This window comes from Manis pentadactyla, chromosome 9 (genome assembly GCF_030020395.1).
Source record: "Manis pentadactyla isolate mManPen7 chromosome 9, mManPen7.hap1, whole genome shotgun sequence".
Taxonomy (NCBI): domain Eukaryota; kingdom Metazoa; phylum Chordata; class Mammalia; order Pholidota; family Manidae; genus Manis; species Manis pentadactyla.
Genome location: NC_080027.1, coordinates 99,606,405 through 99,624,758, shown reverse-complemented (window position 1 = coordinate 99,624,758; position 18,354 = coordinate 99,606,405). Strand labels below are relative to the sequence as shown.

At 42.8% G+C, this 18,354-nt stretch overlaps 2 protein-coding genes across 4 annotated transcripts in view; both read right to left on the bottom strand.

Moving 5' to 3' along the window:
* Positions 1–17,040, bottom strand: part of OPN3 (opsin 3) — a 29,593-nt gene extending 12,553 nt beyond the window's left edge. For 2 of the 3 annotated variants that reach the window (XM_036918429.2, XM_036918430.2), the window contains exon 1: positions 16,568–17,040. In XM_036918429.2, the coding sequence (XP_036774324.1) occupies positions 16,568–16,940 (373 nt within the window). In that variant the 5' untranslated portion in view covers positions 16,941–17,040. Of the gene's footprint in view, positions 1–12,538; positions 12,681–16,567 lie in introns of those variants that run through there. The other variant, XM_036918432.2, reaches the window with a different exon arrangement.
* On the bottom strand, positions 6,411–12,415 carry CHML (CHM like Rab escort protein). The gene has a single exon (XM_036918427.2). The coding sequence runs from the start codon at positions 12,336–12,338 to the stop codon at positions 10,422–10,424; it is 1,917 nt and encodes a 638-aa protein (XP_036774322.2). The 5' UTR covers positions 12,339–12,415; the 3' UTR covers positions 6,411–10,421.
* Positions 17,041–18,354: the final 1,314 nt, after the last annotated feature.

Here is an 18,354-nt window from a genome sequence, read left to right as displayed (position 1 = left end):
CTGAAGTCCTGCATTTAATTTCAGATTCTATACACAATTACTGTGACTCTTGAAAAATTAACATATCTGAACCTTTATCTGCTCACCTGAAAATAGTAATAACAGTACCAAAATGCTGTCTCCTTGTGAGTGCATGTGTGTATTAAATGAGACTATGAGTGTATTTAGTAAAATGGTAATATATAAGGTATTATTATTATTGAATAGTTGAGTATTGAGAGAAAAATTGCTTCAAGTGGTAGAAAGTTGGCAGCATGCACGGGAGTAAGTCAATCTCTGGAGCTTGAATATACAGTCTGTTAATAGGTGCAAAGCCACTTCCATCTCTCGCCACTAGATGTTATGCTTCAATGGTCCAGACTCAGTGAGCAAGGTCACACGACATAGAATGAGTGCTTATAACAGACATTTCCTGGACCATGGCCCGTGCCTAAGTCTCAGACAGATTCTCTGATAGTCAAGACACTGGCAGCCTCTGACTCATATCCTTAAAGTTTAACAAGCCGTGAAGGAAAAAACAGGGTGTATACCTAGGAATCCTAGAAAATGAATCTTCTGTGTCCGGGACTAATCCAGGGTGGGGGCTTCTATGTCAAACCCACAGAGCACGGTGCTTGGTTCCCAGCAGTCCCCCCCAATCCCCAGCTCTTTCTCTCTGCCTCCCGGTTCCTCTCCTTGGTGCATGGCTCACATCCCATCAATGTAACAGAGGGAAAAGCTTGGCTTCTCTGCCTCCATACTATTTGCCTCTTTTGCTGCCTTAACCTTTGGGCCAAAAGAAAAAAAAAAAGGAAAAGTTCTGCTCAACCTGCAACCTTGCACGTAGGCTTGTTAATCATCAAAAAGAATCTTGCTTACAGCTTGAGATTCTGCAAACAGCCCCTTAACCAGAAGCTTGCCTCCCCCAAGGAGATAACAGGTACAAAAATAATGATTATCTTACCAAAGATTTATAGGAGCATTGTGACCAGACCTAGGCTAATGAGTCAGCTCAGCGAAGACACGCAGTTTCTCAGCTCTCCTTGGACCCTCGCTGGAGCCCGGATGGCTGCGGCAGTGTGTCACCTCCTGCTCTGCCTCCTGCACCCCTCTCCCTAGCATGAAAGCAGCTCAAAATCAACCCTGAATTAAGATGGTGCTTTAGGACATGAGTCCACCATCTTCTTGGCCTGCTGGCTTTCTGAATAAAGCCTTTCTCCTTGTGCCAGCATCCTGTCTCTCAGTTTATGGGCCTCTCAGGCAGCGAGTGGACGGGCTTGGCGCAGTGCTGTGGATCATGCGTCATGCTGCCCGGATCTCCTCAGCATTCTCCAGTCTCCTCTCTGTGCCAACCACTGCTGCCCCCGTCAGACCCTCATCATGTCCTGCCAAACTGTTTCATAGCCTTCCATCTGGTCTCCTTTCTACGTGGGCCCCATCACGTTTTCCTCTTCGTAGGCCTCTGCACCTTTCCCTGCCGCCCTCCACGCTCCCGCCGGGCTAGCCTTCCTAAACATAAGCCTCGCGAGAATTCTCCAGAGGCCCCGCCCCACCCCCAAATGACCCCTGGTGCCCCTCGCACATGCCACTCCTCTCACGCCAGGTCAGGCTTCAGCCTCGCAGTGTCCCCCAAACCCCTGGGCTTTTATTTGTTTCTTTGTCCCTGCGTGGGATGCGAGTCCTCACATCAGTTATAGAAATCCTTCTCAACCTTCAGGGCCCAGGTCTTATCTTTTGCAAAGTTTCCCCAGATTTCCCTAGTCAGACAAAATAACCTCCCTGTGCATTTGCTGAAGTTCATTTACAGCTCTGATGAGAGCCTGGCCCACACGATGGCTAGCTGTGCATCAGTGTCAGCCTAAGTGGACTGGGCGTTCCGTTACTTACCAGTCCTACAACTTTGGGGAAGTTACTGAACCTTATTTCTCATCTATGCAGGGAAACATGAATACCAACCTCACGGAGTTATTTTAAAACTGAGATAACGTGTATAGACATCAGAACAGTCTCTGCCATGTATTACTCAGACTCACCCTGACACCTCAGAAGACGGCATTGCTCCTCAGCCATTGCAAGAGGTTTACAGACTCTGACTGCCTGGGTTTGCTGCCTGGTTCTGTCACTTACCAGGTGTGCAATTTGGGCCAAGCTCCTTGTGTTCCCAGTATCTCTCTCCCCATCTGCAAAACGAGGGTGATAAGAGCACCTACCCAGCTGGCTGTTAAGAGGATTAAACAAGACAAACACAGAAACAAGACAAACACAGCCGTTAGAGCAGTGGTTGGCATATGCTAAGTGGACAGTAAAGGTTAGCAACTATTCTTCTCTCTGCACCTGCAGCATCTAGCACAGAAATGGGGGACACTGCCCAATAAATGCTACATGGTATGGAACCCCGTGTTCCACTTTGTGGTGGAATCTAGATAAGGTTCTCTGCATTCAGAATACCTATTCTGTTACAATTAGGTATTTTCTGTAGTTAACCCCTATCTATAAAATGTCAAGCTACTGCTTTATCTCATTGCTTGCTGAGTCATGAGTTAGTGTAAATCTGAGTACAATTCAATTATGGGTGGTTTATTTAGTCTTGTATTAGCTTCTCGGAAACTCACAGCATAGTATTGTATGCTCATAATTTGATTAATTTTCCCATAGCCCGTGAAGTGATTAGCACTTCTCCAAAAAAAAAGAAAAAGGATGTTACAACATATTTACATTGATTTTGAGGTAGTTTGCAGTGTATAAGGACTATAATCTAAAATGACAATAAGGGATATTACCAACAAAACAAAACAACAAAGGTATCACCATCTCATTTCTATAACTGCTTTGTAGAATTATCCTATTTTTGATGAGATGCATGATTTTAAAAAAATCTCTAATATATATCTGACAATTGGGGCAAGATGATTCTCTGAATTTCATTTTGGAATTTAAGTTATTGTAAACCCTCAGAAGGAAGCCACTCTAGACTAGTGAGGGGAGGCACGAGGGAGCGTGGGGGGCCCCCATGGGGGCCCCAAAGACAAGGTTCCTACCAACAATGGCCATCAGGACGAAGCACTTACGGAGTCAGATGCTGAGGAAGAAAGGTAAAAGTGGGCAGCATAATAGACAGGAAGGCAGGTTCATTGTAAATATTCAAAACTTCAATGTAGAATTCCTCAACCTTGGCACTACTGACATTTTGGGCTGGATAACTCTTGGAGGGGGGCTGTCCTGTGTATTGTAGGATGTTTACCAGGGCCCTGCTCTCCACCACTAGATGCCAGCAGTGCCCCTTCTCAGCTGTGACAGCCAGAAATGACTAGACATTGCCAAGGGGCTCCCGAAGAGCACAGCCACCATGGATTGGGGACAACTGCCTTGGTGGGAGATAATTAAACAAAATTCTTAGATGACATGTTTTGGAGATTATTTAAGTGTTCCCTCTTTGTAAGTAGTTTTATTGGCTCACACAGGCTTCCATAAAACAGATTATCTGTACTACTAATAAAAAGACCCAGGACTAGGGCTCGGATACATTTTCCCAGAGATTGGTCCCAGGGGTCCTCTGTTTCTCTTGTAACCAAAAGGCGGTGATAGAGATAAAGGGGTGACCTAGAAGAAAAGAGGTGTGGAAACTGCAAGGTGGTGTTCAGATTAGCCAATCTTTCTTTGGATGCCTATGAAGTGCAAGACGCTGTAGGGAATATGGAGGTAAACAGCACAGACTTTGTTTTTAAAGGAGATTACAATCTCATGATAAATTATTTCCAGTGTGGTTCTCATCCTTTAATAAACACCTGGTTGGTAGTTGTGTTTCAACAACAGCATTACAAACACTGTTGTGTGGCCATAAGCAGGACTGACAAAGACAACAGGAAGACATACAGCCCCTTCCTCTCTAACACTTCCACCAAATCATGGTAGGAAATTAACAACCATATTAATTGCCTAAAAGCAAGATTCCCTGCTCTCCCTCAGCAGCACATCCTCCAAAATTTCTTCTTTATAATGGGTAATAAAAATACTGAAATGGGTGTAATAACTATAAATTAAACTTATATAATGAAGTTAACTTAGTGATGCAAAAATAAAACTTTCCCAAACTGTATTAATAATACTTGTTATTTTTAAATATAAGGGATGACTAAAGGAACAAATAAAAGTCTCAAACCAACAGAAATGGGGTACTCAGGAGCTTTAATTCTATGACCTGTAATAAAAAGAATCGGCATCCACCCCCTTACATCCCTGAGGATTCCTATTTCTTTGAAATTACAAAATACTGAAAGATGTATCTCCTTCTGACTGAACTACAAACTGCAGTTCTGCATTTTCCTCTTGTACGGGGTCAACCCTGCCCTTCTTAATCCAAAATCATTCCTTTCCTTCTGATCATGTGTATCCCTTTATTCCTATTAGTTATTCACAGAGTGTACTAGAGTTAAATATATATACTTAGCAACAAGCAAATGCCAAAGTCACAGGACAACAGCGTAACTAATAAAGACACTACATCTAAGGGAACGAAGCTCTTGAAATGAATACCAGGATAAAAAAACAGTTTGCTGTGGTTTCAGGTGTGAGCTTAACCAGCCAACTCCCTACCCACTTTAACTGCACAAATTTTGACTTATAGGATGACTTCTGTAAAATAAATGAACGCTAACATTCTAGAAGCCACCACTTTAAAAACAATGATTTATATATGCAACACAGATGCAATAAACAACTCTCTTGAGATGGAGGTAAAATGGGACAGTTACATTTCAATTCTAATTCAGGGACCTAAGTACTTACTAGGAGTGAGTCCAGGCAAGTGACTAAATTGTTCCCAGCCTCATCTATAAAATGGGTATAAATACCCACCCTTTCTTACCTTAGAGAGTCATCCTGAGGGCCACATAAGAAAAGGATGGATTCACAGCAGCTGCACCATGGGCACAATATTCACGTTAGAGTCAAACTTTCAGCTGGAGCACTCTGTTTCTTGGGCCTGCCTTACAGAAAGCCGGGCATATTGTGCCCCCTGCTGTTGAAATGTGAATATGTTTAATTGTGGGTTAAAAGGCTACGAACTGCGTTATACTTCAGAAAATTGGAGACTGTTGAGAATTAGGCATGGGGTTGATTAATGATTGTGCATTGAGTCCCCTATACAGAATTTTATTGTTGTTAACAACCATTTGATCAATAAATATAAGATATGCCCTCTCAAAAAAAAAAAAAGGCTACGAACTGTACTGGAAACAATGCTGCTTCATCAGGAAGGTAGAAATACTGAAATAAAAATTTGAAGTTCTCTAAATACAGAAGCACCTCGACGCAAAAATAGCATAAGCCCTCCATTTGTTCTGCCAAGAGGAAGGCACGTAAAACTAACCATAATCAGCATTTCATGGACTTGAACCTTTATGATCTGCTCGTCCCATTTGGCTTCCTACTGCTTCCACTTCCCACACCCTGAGCACACAAGGCTCCGGCTTCTGGGACCCCATCTCTTCTATCTTCTCTTCCTCCTTCCCAGGTAACACGGAGTTTTTGATTCATGTTGGAAACTTCTTAATTAACTGAAGCTGGCTGAAAGAGATTTCAGAAAGTATTAAACGATCCACCTTTTAAGTTGTGTTTCCAACTGTGTGATGAAAGGTTTGGGCACACCCATGCATCCCAAAGCAGATTTCTCTTTTGTTTTTTTTTCTTTTCTTTTGAGGGGAGGGTGTTGGTAGTGACGGTGGGAAACGTCTTAGACTCTCCTTCAGGTAAAAGGTATGGGTATGTCCTCCCACAGAACAGTTCTCAGGTACAGAGGGCCTGTCCTACTCATTTTTCTTTTGTAATCCCTGGAATAATACTGATTCACAACCCACAGTTGCTGTTCAACTGATTTTTGTTTAATTAAATTAGCTTGCTTTGGATCTCAGGCTGATGGGAAGGAAAGGTCGGCTACCATCCTCAGTCCCCTGGTCTCCCTGAAATGCTCCGCAGACCCAGGGCCTGGCCACCTCCATACAAATCCAAATCCAACAGTCATTCCCCTGGCCTCCAAACCTCATAAATGGAGAGGATGTTCTTGGATTGGGGGCCATACTTTAATTAGTATGTAATGTGTTTTCATGCTGACGCCCTGGAATTAATACTCTTAATTAATGCTATTTCTATAATTTCTACTTGTGGCTCCGAGGTTTCCATTCCATTAAAAAAAAAAAAAAGTATCGTCACAATATACCTTCTTATTTAATGCTGGCAACTGAGAAAAAAATACAAAAGATACAAAATTCACCTTAACCAAGAATTTCTTCCCACCAAGAGTTGTAAAACCTTCTATCCACATTTTTGGAAATTATCTTTTGACTTTAGTATTTTAAAATATATGTATTTTTTAATTTAAAGGAGAATTTAAGAAGTTTCCAAGAAATCAATCATTTTCTCACCAATTCAGTAAACCACTTTACCAATTAATCTTTTATTTTTTTATTGCACACATCAATATTTTACAGAAAAAAATAATCCCTTTTTGTTAAACTCCAATTAATTATTTAATTCTGAATCTTTTCAACACAGAGATCTAGATTTTTACACAAATATAATTAATAAATACAACAATCTAACACTTTTGAGTCTCATTTAAACATTTCTTCCAGTTTTACATATACTAAAATTACTTAATGCTTACATAACAGTCTGATAGCACTAGCAATACACCAAAATTTACTTATCCATTTCCCTACTGGGCCTTTTTTTAAAAAAAAAAAACCTCATATGAACAGAATTGCTGTACAAGGAGCTTATTTTTCTTTTAAATATTTTCCTGGGCATATCCTACTCAAAGTGAGTTAGATCTATCAAAAGACAGATTGGTTATATAGCTCTTGTTACAGTCATTGAGATAATTCTTATAAAAACCTACAATAACAAATACTACTGATATGAAGACATACAATTTGGAATTCTTTTTGCTAATGTAATAGCATGAACTAGGTCAAAGGTGTTTCAATTTGCATTTTTAATATTAGAAAATCTGATTGTCATCCTATGAGTTGACTTTGGCTTTTATTTTCTCATTTATACTCTACCCTTTCATAAATTTGCTTAGTAAAGAATAGAAAGCCTTATAGATTTGCATCTGCTTTTTAAAGAATACTGAGCACTTTATCCATGTGTAATGTAGGGAAATAATAAATTTTTAAAATTCTCTCTCTTCTATCTTCTTCCTATTCAAGATATATTTTTCATTTTTCTTTTAGTTGGTCTCCTCTGCCTTGTCAACAATGGTTTTCACTACCATAATGTTCCTTTTGTACCACTGACATAGGCAGTGTAGTTCAGAAAGATAGCCAGGACTTAGGCAAGTCAAGAAACCCCAGATATTAGTAGCTGAGGCCAGTTCATGTAGCGGCTAGTAAAACAGGGTAAGGGAAAACAAACCAGTAAGACACTAGGTAGACAGCTGATGGCAAAACAACTTAAGCAAAAGCAAACCAGCTAGATTCCAGATGCAGAAGAAAGGTAACCCACAGTTACCCCAAGTACATTCTGTGCTCATTAACATATTAAACATCACACCCCATGGCGCCATGAAAGTTCTAGGCTGACTATGTCGGGGCATAAAGAGGGTGTAGCCCTTAATCCTCCCACCTGCAGAAAATACCATCCCTTGCTCACACTCCAGCTGTAAGACCACCCAACCCGAACTCCAGCATGCTCACACACTGACTTCCTCCTTGAGTGTGTACTTTCACTTTATAAACTACCCTTTGCTTGCACCTGCTTCACTTAGGCATGAATTATTTCTTGATCAGAGTCAGGAACCCAAATGCGGCAGTCTCTAAGGAGAGGTCTCACTGCAGTGCCCAGGTGAGTCCTCCCTTGGCACAGGCCACCGGACAACACCATGATAGAGATGACAACTGTAGTCTTTTAATTTTTACCTTTATAACATTTTAATTCATCTCGAATGAACTGTCTTATCACATATGAAACATACCTAATTTCTTTTTTCATACTGACATCCAGCTAGTCTTTCCAATAATTTCCAATCGTCTTTCCAATAACTTTCTAATGATTATTATATATTTCTTGCTTTCTTTGGGTTTTAGTCTTAAACTTTCTATTCAGCACTATAGTATATTTAGAAAAGTTACTTAACAGCATGTTTTAAGGATTTGAAGGGCAAGATTTCCAATTTCTTCCCCAAAGTTAAAAGAACTATCTATCTGTGCTTACTTATTTTCCCAAATAATTTACCACAATTCTGTCCAATAAAACATCAGTTGGGATGTTAAGTGGAAGTGTTTAAGTCTTACACACTATCACCTCTTGGGATTCCTTTGGAAATGAGTTAATATACGTTATAAGATCTAATCCTCACAATAATTCTTCAAAGTAGTCTATTTTATAGATGGTGAAATTGTTTTGATAGGTTTAAACTTTAGGACCTACCCAATGAAAACTTTTTTTTTACTGTATTTAAGAAGTACATAAATATTAATACCAATTCGTGAGTTCTCTACCTTCAGTGAGCTATACATTACTTCTTTGTTTCATTTTCCAAGTATATTAAAAAGCAAAAAAAAAGACTATTGAGAGCATATTTTGGTCTAGCAACCTCTGTATTTTTTATAACATGATGTTCAGATCAAAAGATACTTGTTAAAAAGCATTATCTTTTTAAAACTTAGCTAAATTTACTTCAATGAGCTCCATATCTCTAAAGGATAGTTATTTTTAATCAATGCTGATCTTCGCATCTCTGCCGTTCAGTAATGCTGAGAGGCCAGCGTCCGTCTACTTGGCCCTGCCAGCTCTGTGGGACTGACTTCCGTGAGCATGTTTTCCCTCACCTACGGCGCCTGAGCTCTTCCAACAGTTACTGTTTGTGGAAAGATTCTGAAATCCTGATGGCCTGGCTTCCTATGCTGGCTCCTCCACATACCAGACTCTGAGCAGATTATCAAGGATGAAGTCTTTATTCCCTCTTTGAAACTATACTTAATAATATCTGCCTCACAGGGTTGCTGAGAAGCTGCAATGTGAAAGCACATTGTAAAGGCTGTTCGAGAACAAAAACTGCCATCAAGGGCCCTCTTCCTAAAGGATCATCCTTCTGCCTCTGAGGAATGAAAATGGGGACTCGAAGGAAGTAAGTTCACCTCTTCTGACAGCTCCACTGGTTCTCACCACTAGAGGACAACTTTTTTTTTTTAATGACTTCTAGTTCTAGGAAAAGAAAATGTTTCTCTCCTCCAGTTAATAGTCAAGAGGCAGAAGCGATTGTGAAGGCAGCGACCTCCCTCTTTGCAAGGCAGCCACAGATGAAGGGACGTGGTGAATTCTTTGACTCACTCCTATCAGGAATGGTGGATAGAGCCCACCAGGTGGTACATGTCACACTCACTGAGAAACCCTGGGAAACCTATTTAATCCCAGGTTAAAACTGCCTCGCCCAGTGTCTCCTTAGGGATTTCAGAATGGCCATTCTGAAAGATTCTTTCTTGGGGAAATTAATTTTTCCTTTTGACTTGAGTTAATTGTTGTAAGTTGAGTTATTTCAGGTGCCAGAGCAAGGCTGTGCAGAAGTTTTCTTAAGTATTAAACCAGAACTAATCTTATCTCCTAGATTTTCTTTGGAATGAACCTCACAAGAAGGAGCTCTTCAACCACTAACTGAAATCTCTGATGCTTGGTAATGTAGGTGGTGGTGGTGTCACTGCCTCACAGGTTACAAGGGTCAAGCAGGAGGATCAAACTGCAAGACGTATTGCAAAGATCAGACCTTCACAAATAAAGGATCATGCAAAGTCAATCTCTGAACAATTACAGACAAAGGTATTTTATCATACTTGAAACTTACATTAGATGCGATTGCCACTGTGACATTACATATGGCCACCACATCTGTATGTTTCTATTACATACAAGAGACCCACATAATTTATTCTGTATGTGTGTGTTTCACTATTTAGAGGCGGTAGCAATTGTAATAGCTCCAAAAGTAATTAAAATATTCCTTAGATATTATTACTTGTTATTGTGGACAATAATAAAATCTGATGATCATTAGCAGATACAATATTAACTTCCTTTAGGCACAGTTGATAATATGGAACCGTCATATATATATATATATATATATATATATCCACCACTCAATTAAAGCTAAGCTTGTTTAAGATCTTGGATCATGAAGTCCATTCTGAAACAAAAAATGTCCAATAACCTATAAATCAGTTACTGATAGATTAACTAAGACAAAGACCGAATGTCTCAAACAGAATTAAAGATAACATCTGCATAGCATTCATTATACGACCAGTTGTTGTAACTCATACAGGAAACTGTCCTTTCGATGAGAATATTCTGATGCCAGGATGAAGACCCAAAGCAGTATTTCCAGTTTGCTTTTCTTCTAATTTTGAAGGTGCTTCCTGGGGCTTTCTAAATGTTTTCTTCCCTCATTAAGATTCTAGTCTGTCTGGTATTATAATATTGGTTCCAGGAGCCTCTGGTTGCTTATCATCAGCATCAAAGATGAGGTCCTCCGGATTAGGCGGTGGGGGCCAGAATTCTTCGTTTGGAAAGATCTCCTGGAAGATTGCTTCAGCTTGCTTCACTGCATGCCCACTTCCCAGCCCACAGTCAGGCCCAGAGCAGACATAAACATTGGAAGGCAAACCATCATATGAGCTTCTGCTGATGGCCGATGAGTCCCTCATATTAAAGTACAGAGCCCATAAGACCCTTGGCTTTCTAAGTTCTTCCTTGTCTATTTCTGTTTCAGCATATGGGGTGAATAATTTCTTCACCACTGATTCTAAGTCTTCTCTTGCTGTTTTAGAAGATGAGCATGTCAGATGTACCATATAAGTGTCTTTCATGCATGTCATGGTTGAAGAACATAATTCAGTGACCCGAACAGCACATGTTCCTGGTGCCATGGGAGGCACTACCAAAACGGAAATCTGCTGATCTGAATCTGCCTTTAGTACAGACTGATCTGTGATGAGCACGGCCCTGGAGATGTGCTTATACTGCACATTTGAGCATGTTTCCTCAGAAAGGTAACTGTCCTCCACAATGAAATACTTGGCGTTTATTCTTTGACCAAGGTGATCTATAATGGCTTTACATCTTCCTGATTCTTTGTCAACTACAAGGCACTGTACTTTATGGCGAAGGCAATAGATTCCACCCAGAACTGCGCACATCCTGCAGAAACCCTGGAGAATTTCCCCTTGGCCATACAAGGGAAATAAAAAGGGAGTGTTGCCAAATCGTCCAAGACACTGAAGGAAGTTTTTTGTTGCTTTGAGTCCATCGATTGTAGTGCAAGATGACTCTGTCATTGCGATTGAGTGTAGTACAAAATGTTGAAGGTTGGGGGTTAATTTTTTAGTTTTTAAGTACTCTGAAAATGAGCATTGCATGAAAGCTTGGTATTCATCTGGATATCGTTCATAGTCTAAACAAAATGTAAGAAATTTCATTAACACCCTCTTTTCAACCATAGTGAGTTCTTTGCTATTAAAGACATCTGCTCTGGAGCAAGGTACCTGTTCCATTCTTCCTTCTCGAAATGCAAGAATCCTGGTGACATTTTTAAATTCTGTGTAACGACTAACATTTGATTTAATTAAAAGATCAATTAGCAATCCTTGAGAATACAGCAGCTTTGATACCAAATCAATATTAAACCTCCTGCCTTCTTTAACTATTTGAGAGTAAGTAATCCTATTTCTCTGTGGTTGATCCATGTTGTTTTCTATTATAGGCTTTTTTTCATCTTTCTCTCTGTCTGACACTGTGTATAGACCAGTGTTATCTCCACAATACTTCTCTTTTGCCATGGTGTCCTCTACACCAGTTACTTCCGGCGAAATCTTTCTGTCACATTTTGGAGTGTCTTTGGCAGGCATTTCATAACTTGTGACATTTAATGTGTGTGTTTCTTCAGACAAGTATGTAGAATCCAGACGTTGAGTGAGGGTGGTAGATGTCACTGAGGAAGGATTTTTTTGCAGATCATCAGTCTCTTCAATGCCATCATCCACATCCTGACTGGTATAGCAAAAAACTTCTGTGTGTTGAATGGTGTTATCCTTTCTGCGAAGAGTGATGGCTTCTTCTGTGTCCTGGATCAGGTCTTGCCATGCAGCAGTACTTTCTTCCCCAGTGTCGCTGTTTTGCTGATATTCCCTCAACCAGGAGAGCAATCCTGAAAAGCTGAAACTAGCCCAGTTTCCTCCATAGTAACTTCTCGAATCAAGATGCAGAACCCTCTGGCCACTTCTTGAACATGCTGCTGCCAGGATGGATTCAGGCAAACCTGTTCCTAGTATAACTACATCAAACTCTGTGGGGAGACTGTCTGCCATCCTGGGAGCAAAAGTCTCTGGTGACAACTTCAGATGAAGGTACGGTGTATGAGTCTAGGCTGAGGGCTCAGAGGAGGTGGGAATGTGCTGTGCTGTAGTAAAATCTCTCCTTGTGACGTTCCAGTGCATCCCCAAAGTATCAGGGTTGCAGGTCCTAGCGGTTTAACCGGTACCCTTTCTAATATTTTTTTTTCTTAGAGGTCAGTAGCATAAAAACATAAAAAGTACATCTAATAACATCTAAGAATACTAAAAAATGATGGGTGGTTTTCATTTCTGCATTTCATCTTAGCAGTATATGTCAAAATGCACCATATATATATTTGTGACTGGAACTCTTCTCTGAAAGAAGAAAATTCAAGAAAGAATACAATTGTAAACAATATTAGGAGAAAAGTAATTTAATGTGACAGCAGTTATAATCCATTGGGGCCTGACTTGTTATTAGGACATAAGCCTCTACTAAAAGCAAGTCATTAAATGCTTTCTTACGTATTTTCTAGTTTCTTGAAAATGAGCAATAGGGATTTCCCCCCCAAAGTCATGCAATTCAATTATGAAGAATGGATTAAAAGCCCCCCCCAAACAATTAAGAATTTTCACAATACAGTTCTATAACTTTTGCTTTTAGGAAAACTAATATTTGAATAAACGTATGCACAACTTAGACTGTAAGAAACGTGTAGCTCCACTGTGGTTAAGGAAACAGACTATACACCATGTGCACATTGTCACAGTTAGGAATATGTCTATGGCCAATTCAGTCTGTGGGCGATCTTAGAATAGCTGATGAGAGGACTTTTCCATGCTGCAACCACCCTTAAGCTCTCATGAAACTGAACTAACCAGTTATTTCAACTGAATTAACAGTTAACAGTATTGCAAAAGGATTAATTCAGTAGAGCAACAGCATTTTAAATATTTAGGTGCATAAAGATTAGGTCTACTGAAGAGAAAATGCATTTACAACAAATATTTATATGAATGTATATATACACATATGTGTGTTTTAGGTGTAAATTAAAAAGGTAAAATTCCTGGGTATGCTAAAATATCTTAACATAAGTAATAACTTCTTCTAAAACTTCTTCTTTAGAAGAAGTAAAAACTTCTTCTAAAACAACATAGGGTGAACTGAATTTTGCCAGACTCTGGCTCTGCAACCCTCAATCTCTGTAACCCAAGATAAAGACCTGTCTAAATATTCTTGGCCAAGATTAACACGTTGTCTGTTCTTGTTTTTGAAGGGGTAGGAGGCAGTAATAAAGAAAAGCTCTCCTGCTAACTTCTGGCATAATACTGGTTATATCCCATGTGCAGAACCTTTGTGTGGCGCTAGGTGTCGCGAGAGGTGGACCAGCCAAAGGGTGAAAAGCCCACTCACCTGAAGCCTGGCGCTGAGCACTACACAGCACATGCGGGGGGCCTTTCTACCATCACCACCACAGCCCCATGAGAGCCCCATCAGAGCCCCCTGAGCTCTGATTTTCCCACCGTCACACTTCCTGAAATCTAGAGCAGTACAACCTGGGCCTGCCTAGGCCAAAAGCATTTGTAAAACAAGTCATTCAGTTGGAACTTAGATGAAATTGACTAGCTCACGGCACTGAGTGGTCCGCTGACGTGACATGGAGATCGTGACAGTCCCATCCAGGCCTAGCCTCTGCCTCAGGAATATTGGGATTCCACTTGTTTTCCACATTCCCTCAACAACCAGGAATTGAGCACAGAATGAAGCAGTTGCTTGGCACTCACGTATGTATGTTAAGTATGCATGAATTTCTTTTTCTGCTTCCTTCCTCTAGGCTGTGCAAAGAACATATGATGATATATGAAGAAGTGTAACCACAGTATGTGCTGATACTTGGCTTAGAAGGGGACAGAGTTGAGAGTGGGTGTAAGAGGGGCGGACACAAGCCATAAGTGCTAAAACCAGGTACCTACTCACTTACAAATATTGAAGGAGTCCTCAAAATGCCAAGCCGGTAGGACAGGACAACCTTAAAGAACATTTACCTCAATTAACCCAACAGAGGCAAGAAAACTGGTGGCTGGTTGAGGAAGTGAACAGGAAAGTCCGCATAATGGCTTAGCCACATGAGCAAAGCAGGGCCCACCCTCAGGCTGTCAGTCCAGGCGTCTTCCCACTGACAGGGCAGCCTCTCCAGAAGGGTCCGTCCGGAGAAAGGAGCCACTTTCAGGGTTTTTCTTTTTTTTTTAAATTTCCTCCCCCTCAAAACTTCAGGGTAGGCTAGTTCTCATTCAGGGATAACAATGGGGAAGGCACCCTCCCTACATGTTTAAACTTATGTAGAAGTACAATCCTTGGAATTAACTCCCAGCAAAAGAGTTCTTCATCTTTGCTAAGAACTTAAACGTCATCATCATTTACCAACTAATCTCCAGGATTTACACTAGTCTTTAAATCTTTTATCCTAGAGTCCCCACCTCATTTAAAAACAGGGATAAAGTCATGATTAAAAGCACTAACTAAATCCCAGAGAAATAGAACAGTCATCATCAGCAAAACACAGTGTGGGGGGAACATTACTACAGGTCTTAGGGAATCCCTTCTGAACAGGATGGGGCCCAAGGGGGATGACAAAGGAGAGAAAAGGATGTTAGAGACAAGGAGACACAGCAGGGTGGGGTCACGGAGGAAGTGAGGGAAGGCTAATACTGATAAAGAACTCAATGTACTATTGTTTTCAGCCTCCTGGGAACAGAGTTAAGATACAATTTACCAGCACAGAAAAAAAAAAAAACTTCTTGGAAATTAAGAGCTTTCCTATCTGTGACCAAGCACCTGTTGCCCTCCCTGGGGACCATTACTGGTTAACACTTCAGACTTGAGCTTGAATCACCCTCTTTAAAGCTTAGCCCCGCCTAAAAAGTGGCCTGATAGGTATTTTAGGTTAATATAAAGAGTAAATTAATACAGCCATCTATGATGCCACCCACAAACAACTGTAGTCCTCTCCCAAGTTTCGAATCTTTGTCAACCAAAATTCTCAGATTCATGCTTATTGAGGAGGGAGGTTATCTTAAAATGTTAGAAACATTAAGGCAGTCACAAAAATCAAATCATGATCTCTATGACTTCATTTGTATCCTTCCAAATATCAAAAAGTGAATCACAACAAATACAATATTTGGATCTGTCACAACACAGGAGGCTGGTGAATAAGAACGTTTTTGATGATGCTACAAAGATTTTTGTTCTCAGGAAACTGCTAAGAAAAAGCAGTAACACATTATCAGTGGATTTCAGGATTATTTTTTTAAACGAAATTTAAGGCCTGAGAAATACACATTTCTATTTCAAATCTTTGTACAAATGAAACTCCTGGAGCACAAAAAAGGCTTTCTTTCCCTCACTTAGAAAATCATGTCTTCAGTGATAGGCTGGGTGGATCATCCTGCAAAATGTCAGGTCTCAGTGAGACTTGAATCTTCCCTACGGATTAGGAGTACTGTTGAAATAAAACTTGAATTAATAATCAAGCTCTAATTTCATGAAATCTACTGGCTACAAGGCTAATTATTTGTTCATGAGAATTGGGATTATCGGGGCCATTTGTAATCTTACCTGAGACTGTAGTGTGTTGGAAACAATGAGGAGGAAAACTTAATGAAAGTAGCTTATGGGGCACATGCCAATTTGCATCCTGAGGACCTGGATCAAACTATCTCACTTCCTGGGAAGCATTCAAAGGTTTGCCATTGCCAATAAACAAAAAGTTTATTTTCTTTTAAATTACACATTGCTACTCAATTACGTTTCTATTGTCATTTTAGGAACCAAATAGTGTGTGAATTAACTCTCTTATCATCCTTCCAACTTTCAGAAGTAAATTACTTTTTTCTTGAATGTAGGACTCTCTACAACCCATGTTTCCTCAAATTGTACAGGCCGTGTTTCTGCCGTGGTGAATCACATTAGGTGAAAACAGAGAAATAGGGTGCGCTGGGCAGAGGCTGGAGAGGCGGGGGGACAGGAGGGCTGCGGTGCGCGGGGCAGCGCAGCTCGGGGAGCAGGACTGCGGAGCCTGGGGCGCAGGGGCTCCAGGGCGGGGCGCGGGGCAGCACAGCTCGGGGCGCAGGGGCGGGCGGGGACGCTGCCGGACGCGGAGTGAGCGGGGCAGAAGGGCGCACGGGGCGGCGGCAACGCGGGAAGGCAAGCTCGCGGAGGAGGTGGACGGACGCTGTCTTCCCCCAGCCCAACTCACCGAAAAGGTTCCTGCTGAACCCGTCCCACGCGCAGCCCGCAGAGTCCCACACCCAGCCGTTCCGCAGGCAGGACACGAAGGCGAAGGTGACCCCGAGGAGGGACACCAGCAGGTCGCTGAGGCTGATGTTGACCAGGAGGAGGTGGGTGGGCGTGCGGAGCCGCCGCGCCTTGGAGTAGAGGATGAGCACCAGCAAGTTGCCGCCGGCGCCCAGCAGCCCCACTCCGCCCAGCAGCAGCGCCAGGCGCTCGTAGGTGCCCGGGCTGAAGGGCGGCGCGCGGCTCAGAGGCCCCGCCGGCCCCGGGCTCCCGCCGCCCGCCGCCCCGCCGCCCTCCCAGCTACTCGCGCCGCCGCTGCGGTTCCCCGACCACATGGCCTGGAGCCGGCGCTCCGCACCGGGCGCGGCACAGCTGCCAGCCGGCTCTGCCGGGCGCGGGGGCCGCCCCTCGGCGCTCCAGTCGCGCTCCCGGAGCCCCGCGCCCCCCCGTGCACGCGCCCCTGGAGCCCCGCCCCCGTGATGGGTCCTCGGAGCCCCGCCTCTCCGCGGCCGCGCGCTCGGTGCCCTCCCCACACCCCGCCCCCGCCTCCCCACCGCTCTGGCCCCTCCAGCCCCGCCCCAGCGTGTACCCCTGGCGTGGACGCCTGTGGGACCAGCCGGGACGATAAGGCTGCAGGGAGGCAAGTGGACCGTAGTCTTTCCTCCCACCGCATTGCCCCTCCCTCCTCAGAGTCCTTCTCACCCATCCATCCTCTCTCGCCATCACCCTTTGTCCCACAGCGCCTCACACCTCATTCCCCCTGCCACCATCTTCCCTACCACCCCGTCTCCCCTCAGCGGGCTCAAGGCACCTCTCCCTGCCCGTCGCCTCTCTCCGTCTGGCGACCCTCACTCGCAGACATCTGTGGGCGCCGCCCTACTTTACGGAGAGGCTCCCTCCCTGGCGGCAGCTCCAGACCATCTCGCACCGGGGTGAGCCCACACTGGGCTCCAAGCCGCCAACACTGCCCTTCCGTCCTGCCCTTGGGTCGTGGTCGCCCTTCGCCGGTGGGGACTGCCCAGGCTGTGCGTCCAACGTTCAACCTAAATCCGGCAGGCACACAGACGCAGGTGCTATGTTTAGCACAGCACACGTTCTCCACTGGGCCTTTTCCCAGAAGCAATGAAAATAGAGCATAAGTCAAATATAGATTGTGAACGTGATCACACTCTACAAAGCCTGCCACTGTCCCTGCACAGTTCCTAACAAGGTCCCACAGGACCGCCCCAGTCTTGCCCAGACTTGAAGGCTGTTCTGGGCTCTGCGACTAGTGTTTGTGCAAAGGAATTGCCCTCCATGAGGGTATTAATCCTTCCCGCCTTTGTTCAAAAAGCCAATAAGAAAAACTAGCCTCTTTCCAATGAACCCCCATTCCAAGTTCCCTGGAGACACAGAATCTTACCGTCAGGGTGAGTCAGCTGTCCACCCTGGTGCATGGAGCAGTAGCTGAGAGGCAGAGGGCTCCGCCCTGGAAACCTTGATATGCCTTTAAAGATTCCAACCTGGACTTGCCATTTCTGAAACTATCTAACCCACCCATTTAAAAACTCATTTAATTTTGTATTTAAAATTTATGCAACCATTTACCAAGTTGTGTATGTTTAATGCCCACTGTGTTTTCAGCATCATGCCTAGTCTATAGTAAGTTCTCAATAAATACTATTTGAATGAATAAAGGACTACTGTATTGGTTTCTAAATCATTCAATCATTCTTCACTTCTGAGTCCTCGCCCTCATAAAGCTTATGC

Coding starts and splice junctions, on each gene's coding strand:
- CHML (XM_036918427.2), bottom strand. CDS start 12,338: ATGGCAGACAGTCTCCCCACAGAGTTTGATGTAGTTATACTAGGAACA.